Raw genomic sequence first — 6,358 nt, forward strand, 5'->3', positions numbered from 1 at the left:
TGCATTTGAAACTGCTGTTTTAACTAACTCACATGTGAACTGATCATAGGGGCATTTCAGAACAAAACTTTGGTCAAACGTTCACTTTTATCATCCCTTGAGGCTACCAGGGTAATTTGAGAACATTTTATTACATAAAGAATATTCTCCCCCTTCTTCTTTCCACTACAAAAATCAAATGTAAAGAGTAAATCTATATAACTGAATGAAATATTCCCAGTACAGTTACTAACTATAACTTTTTGTTGTGACTTGTGAAGTTGAGGGGGCACACACACATGACACACTATGCTAATTAAAATCTTTTCTGCAAATTAATTTGCCTGCATGAATATTACCAGTACAATATTACAGAGACTCCAGAGATAACTGTAGAGGAAATCAGTTATTCTGTTTTATTTGTGTCTATACTTGGGTAGATTTTCTCTTGCAAACCTATCCTATAATTGCTACGTATATTCTACATATATAATTTCAGGGTTTGGGGGTTTATTTGTTGTGGGGTTTCGGTTTTTTGGGTTTTGGTGGTTTTGTGTGTGTATGGGGGGTGTTTTGGTTTGGTTTGGTTTAGTTTGGTGGGGGGGGCATTGATGTTGGTTTTTTGTTTGTTTGGGGTATTTGCTTGTTCGTTTGTTTGTGGTTTTTTTTTTATTATCCACCTACATGAAAAGGATCATCATCGGACTTCTCACCCAAACCCACAGGTGCCAGAGGAGCTCAGAGGGCAACCTGCAACCCACTCACATTGCAGCCCTTGAAAAGTTTGTAGAACCTCTCATCTCTCAATAGGGACCAGCCCTTGCTTCCTGCCTCTCCTCAGCAGCGGGGAAGAGACAACTTTGAGGACAGTTGTCAGAATTTTGAATGGCATACAGGACCCCTGCTCTTCCTCCTCCACACGACTCCTGGACCAGTGACTTCATTCGGAGCCCGCCTGGGGTACCCATGGCAACCCAGGGCTCCGCAACACACTTCAAAGAATGTTCTTGAGGGGAAATTCAAAAGCCCGCTTGTATGAACACATCAATCAGACGGGGGCAAATGCCCCCGTGAGGAGCGTGGCCCCCGCGGGCGCGCCGGGCAAGTGCAATTCCCATGCCCGGGGCGGCAGACAAAGAGCGGCCCGAGGCGCCCGCCCGGAGCCCGAGAGCGCGGCGGCATCGCCGGGGAGGAGCCAGACGCGGCTGCCCCGGGGGCGGGGGACAGCCTGGGACCGCATAAAAAGGCGTCCCGCCAGAAGAGCCGGGGCGTGTTTGGAGCAGCGGCGAGCGGTGTCACTGTGGGAGGCGCGGCTGCGACAGCGGCAACAGCCCGAGAGCGCGGAGCCGTCCGATGGCTCTGAGCATGGACAGCAGCCTCGACAGCCTGGATGTAAGTGCCGGCAGCGCGGCCGGCTGCCCATGTGCGCGCTGTTGGCAAACAAAGGTGCCCTCGGCGGAGGCTGCGGGCGGCGGGGTCGGGGCAGCGGAGGGCTCCGTGGGCGCGAACGGGCAGGGTTCCCCTCTGAGCCCCGGCCGCTGCTGCCGCTGCCTGCAGCGCTTCGGACCTTGGCATAGCTGCTGCAGCCGCTGCAAATTCCAGCTGCAGGACTCCGCTCCTTCTCTGGGGCTCTGCTGCTCGGCCGTCAGTTCAAGTGACATGTGGCACCTTTTGGACTGAAAAACGCCGGCAGAGCAATTAGCGCTGTGGGAATGATGAGAAGGGAAGAGGCGAGGAAGTTTGGAGCGGTCTGACTCCAGGGCACGATATCCCTTTGCCCCGGTGCGCGCCCAGACCTGGGGCTGCCGGCGGGACTGGGGGCGGCGGCAGCGCCCGGCCGTCCCGCCCGCTCCCCGAGCGAAACGGAGCGGCAACCCGCTCTTTCGGGGGCAGCTCCTCTGCTCTGGTTTGGGGAGCAGTTATTGGCAAAAAGGAGATCTCTGGCAAGTTCCAACTTTAGGCCCGCAGTTAATGCCCGCGTGGTGCCGGTGCCTCCGCGTGTGAAGCGCTGCGGGTCTCTCGGGCGCACCCTGCGCGGCGCTCGGGGGTCCGTGGGACACAGGGCATGACGGCAAAAAATCTGAAAACCTGAGGAATTGCACATAGGCAGATGGCACTCTCCCGCCAGCTTTGCTTTTATGGCCAAAACCAACCGTTGGTGGTTTCCTGACGCGCTTTTGTGCCCCCACCAAATTTCGCTTCCTTTTTCCACCGCTGTGCTCGCTTGTCCGTCTGGCTGCAGTCCCGCGCCGGCCGCGCTCACCCCCGGCCCCGCAACCGCAGAGGGTGGGGAACAAAGGGAGGGAGCGTGGACCATCGTGGTGACCCTTCACGGGCATTGAGTTCCCCTGATTAAGGTCACCTCTCTCTTTCTTTCTTTCTTTCTTTCTTTATGGGCTTTGGGGGTTTTTTCCTTGTCTGAGTGTGTGGAGCTGTCAATTGCTTCTCAGCAGGGAATTCTTGCTATTATTTATCCTTTATTACATCAGCCGAGGGTACCTTCTCTATTTCTCCTTGACCCCATCCTCTTAATGAGAAGGGACTTTGGAGCAGCAGCATTTCTAAGTAATTTTTTATAGCCCTCTATTGTAGAAGGTAAATGTGGTGTAGGTCATGCTCTATGTGGACAGACCTCTCGCATCTGGCACTTTCTGGTCTCTCCCATTTGTAGTGTCCATCTGATAAGAGCACTGAAGTGTCCGTAACCAACGTTATTTCTGGGAGTAGCCATTATCTTACTTTGCTTCTGCATGCCCTGCCCTTAGCAAGATCTTACTCCCCAGAGAAAGACAAAGGAAGTTTTTTAAGTTATTCTTATTTGCTGTGTATTCTATATATGTGTATGCAAACATTGTATTTTTCCACCTGGTTTTCAAAACGTTTGCCCATTTGTGACAGTGGAGACTGTTCAAGCAACCCTTCACATATTGTCATATAGAATAAGTTTTTGCAGAGAACCTAACATCTAATTTACTTTTCTTCCTTTTTTTTAGCTGTCCTCTGGGTTAATAATTGAGCTTTCTGAAAATGGCACAGATGAGATTGGTTCGGGTGACTATGGAGACTACGAAGAGCCATGCTATCAACATGAGAATGCCGATTTCAACCGCATCTTCTTGCCAACAATCTACTCCATCATCTTCCTAACCGGAATAATTGGCAATGGATTGGTTATTATTGTTATGGGCTACCAGAAGAAGCAAAGAAGCATGACTGATAAATACAGGCTGCACCTCTCTGTGGCTGACCTCCTTTTTGTCATCACCTTGCCATTCTGGTCTGTGGATGCAGCCATAAGCTGGTACTTCGGGAATGTTCTGTGCAAGGCAGTTCATGTCATTTACACAGTCAACCTCTACAGCAGTGTCTTGATTTTGGCCTTCATAAGTTTAGATCGTTACCTGGCAATAGTCCACGCCACCAACAGCCAGCGCCCACGAAAGCTCTTGGCTGAGAAGGTGGTGTATGTGGGCGTGTGGCTGCCAGCTGTGCTTCTGACAGTGCCCGATTTAATCTTCGCCAGTACCAGTGAAGTGGAAGGAAAGTATATCTGTGACCGCTTCTACCCTCATGGAAACTGGCAGATCTCGTTCAGATTCCAGCATATCCTGGTAGGACTTGTCTTGCCTGGTCTAATAATCCTGACTTGCTACTGTATTATCATATCCAAGCTGTCACACTCCAAAGGCCACCAGAAGCGCAAAGCCTTGAAAACCACGGTTATCCTCATCCTCGCCTTCTTTGCCTGCTGGCTGCCATATTATATTGGCATCAGCATCGACACCTTCATCTTGCTGGGGGTCATCAGACACCGCTGCAGCTTGGAGACCATAGTGCACAAATGGATCTCCATTACAGAAGCCCTGGCATTCTTCCACTGCTGCCTGAATCCAATTCTGTACGCCTTCTTGGGTGCCAAGTTCAAAACATCAGCTCAAAATGCCTTGACATCAGTTAGCAGAGGATCAAGCCTCAAGATTCTTTCAAAAGGCAAACGTGCAGGACATTCTTCTGTTTCTACAGAGTCGGAGTCTTCGAGTTTCCATTCCAGCTAACGCTGCTCCTTGCCATCATTTTATAAAGAGACTTTAAAGCTGCGCAAGATTTCAGACAAATAAGACTGACAATAATGTACAGATTTATTTACAGCTGGAATTTTATATTGTTTCTTTTAGTCTCTGTGAAGTTTAATTGACTTATTTATATAAAAAAACCTTTCGTATTGATGACAAACTGTCTAGGCAGGTCCTGTGGACAAGTGGTTGGTTCACAAAAGTTTTAGTGACTGTATGTATAGATATGTGAACTAAACACTTTGGATTGTAGCAAAGTTGTTGTTAAAAGTTTAGAAAATATTTCTCTGTTGTTTATATGTAAATGTTTTTGGTGTTGGTGTTATTCTTAAAAGTTTGCCTGGATATTTTGACCTTACTACAAGATGTTTGGTTTACAATAGCTTAACTCTGCTGTAGAAATGGCACTTATAACCAAAGCCTCCTCTGTTACATGCTAAGGTATTTCCCTCCATTCTCAGTAATTGATGGTTTGCAAAGTTTCTATTCTAGGTAAAATAAAAGTACATGAAAAAAAGTTATTTTGAGTGGTATTTTCATTTCTGCTTCAAGTTTTCTCAGTGCTTTTATTTACAATTCTAAATACACAATAATGTCTTAGAAAATTGCAGGTCTTGTGAAAAGCAGGAAAATTAGTTTCAGTACATACTGATTATTCAGTTGACACCTCTGAGTTCCATGTCATATGTTTTTTTCACTGGAATACATTTGCTCCAGTTAACACTATGTTTAGAATTACTTAAACTGTCACTTAGAGAACTTTTTGAGGAAAAATATCTACAAAGTAAAACCAATGTGTTAAACAATCGCTAAAGTTTATGGCCTCAGGAGTCAAACTCAGATTACTGCAAGTGCCTAACCTTTATGCCCTGTGTACAAAGTCAATCACACATTTCTTCTGCCTTTGTTGTGGTTCTAAATTTAGTTTCACAAGTTAATACTAATCAAATGCAGCTGAATCAAAGCCATTTCTGACTAGAAATAAAGTTATTCTAATAAAGGGTATCTGTTCTAAGGGAGGTAAGTGGTTCTCCTCTATGGAGTTTTCCCTATCCTGTCTACATCCAGTTTTTCTTAAAGTAATGTTAAAATCTTTACATTGCTTCTAAAAACACAGAATGTGTGCCAATTCTTGAGAATAGTTTTAGTAGGAATCAGCCAGACTATAGGATTACCAATAATTAGTGCTGAAATCTTAATTGTCTGGTTAGTCATGTCTTCACATTAGTAGAGTGCATTCAGAAGTAATGGATACCCAAGAGAACAGATCCATTGAGAGTATTTGTACTTAGATTAACAAAACAAACAAAATGTTACTTACATATAAAAAACATAAAAAACAACCTAGAAGTCAAAAAAAGCAAAAACATTTAATATCTACTACTCAGACAGAACTGAAACAGGCAACATAGATATTGCAGGGGTATTACCAAATTTTTCATAGGCACAACACCCTAGTGATTTTGTGGAGCCAATACCACTATGCTAAACTATACATTAAATCCCATATTTCATATCAGTTATTTTCATAAATACATGACCCTTCTGTTTTCAACTTCCCTTCTCTCCAGTGAGGAGGCTGCAACCTTGGCTGCATCCTGCGCTCCTTCCCTCGCAATGACAGTAGTAATCATCTGATTCTGTGTGGAGCTGATTCAGTGCTGAACAAGCACAAAACCTGGCAGAAAATAGGTAATTTTCCAGCAATTTAGTGAATTGAATGTGTTCTAGGAGGAATTCAACAAGTACTACCGAAGTGCAAGATTTTGTAACCTGAAGCCAGGCAAAGGGAGAGAAAAGAGATAAAATGAAAAGGACACAGATTTCCTCTCCCACTTTTAGCAACTAAACTTCTAGATCAGTTAACTCTAATGTGTGTTTTCACTCAACATAAATTAACAGCAGAAAAGGTGCAGTCTCAAGAAACAAAAGGTCTCACTTTGATCAAGTTGTTCCTCCTAAACAGGGCTGAGAAATGAGGAAAACATGGTATAGGAGCAGAAGTCGTTAAAATGTTTATTTTTGTTGTTCGTTTGTGTGTTTTCTTAGTTTAGTGAGGGTTTCCCTGTGAAGAATTTGCTGTTCTAAATGATTCTGGTTTTCACCCCAGCCCAATCAATCACTGTGATTTAATTGCACTTATAAAATACTTACAGGCTATCAACACGCTGCTGCTTATTTGTTGAGGAAATGTTTAGAGCCCCCAGCATTAACTTAGATTATTCCCATTATGCTTCAGTCAACCAACTGCTACCTCAAGCAGAGTTAACAGGAAAGAGGGTGAAAGAGAGAATAAACTCAGCAGT

At 45.1% G+C, this 6,358-nt stretch overlaps 1 protein-coding gene across 1 annotated transcript; it reads left to right on the forward strand.

Moving 5' to 3' along the window:
* The first annotated feature begins 1,257 nt into the window (after positions 1–1,257).
* On the forward strand, positions 1,258–4,569 carry CXCR4 (C-X-C motif chemokine receptor 4). The gene is made up of 2 exons (XM_063161591.1): positions 1,258–1,371; positions 2,973–4,569. Exons 1-2 carry the CDS (start codon positions 1,333–1,335, stop codon positions 4,032–4,034), a joined length of 1,101 nt encoding a protein of 366 aa, XP_063017661.1. The 5' UTR covers positions 1,258–1,332; the 3' UTR covers positions 4,035–4,569.
* The last annotated feature ends 1,789 nt before the right edge of the window (positions 4,570–6,358 follow it).

This window comes from Melospiza melodia, chromosome 8 (genome assembly GCF_035770615.1).
Source record: "Melospiza melodia melodia isolate bMelMel2 chromosome 8, bMelMel2.pri, whole genome shotgun sequence".
Taxonomy (NCBI): domain Eukaryota; kingdom Metazoa; phylum Chordata; class Aves; order Passeriformes; family Passerellidae; genus Melospiza; species Melospiza melodia.

Coding starts and splice junctions, on each gene's coding strand:
- CXCR4 (XM_063161591.1), top strand. CDS start 1,333: ATGGCTCTGAGCATGGACAGCAGCCTCGACAGCCTGGAT. Junction 1,372..2,972: donor GCAGCCTCGACAGCCTGGAT/GTAAGTGCCGGC, acceptor CCTTTTTTTTAG/CTGTCCTCTGGGTTAATAAT.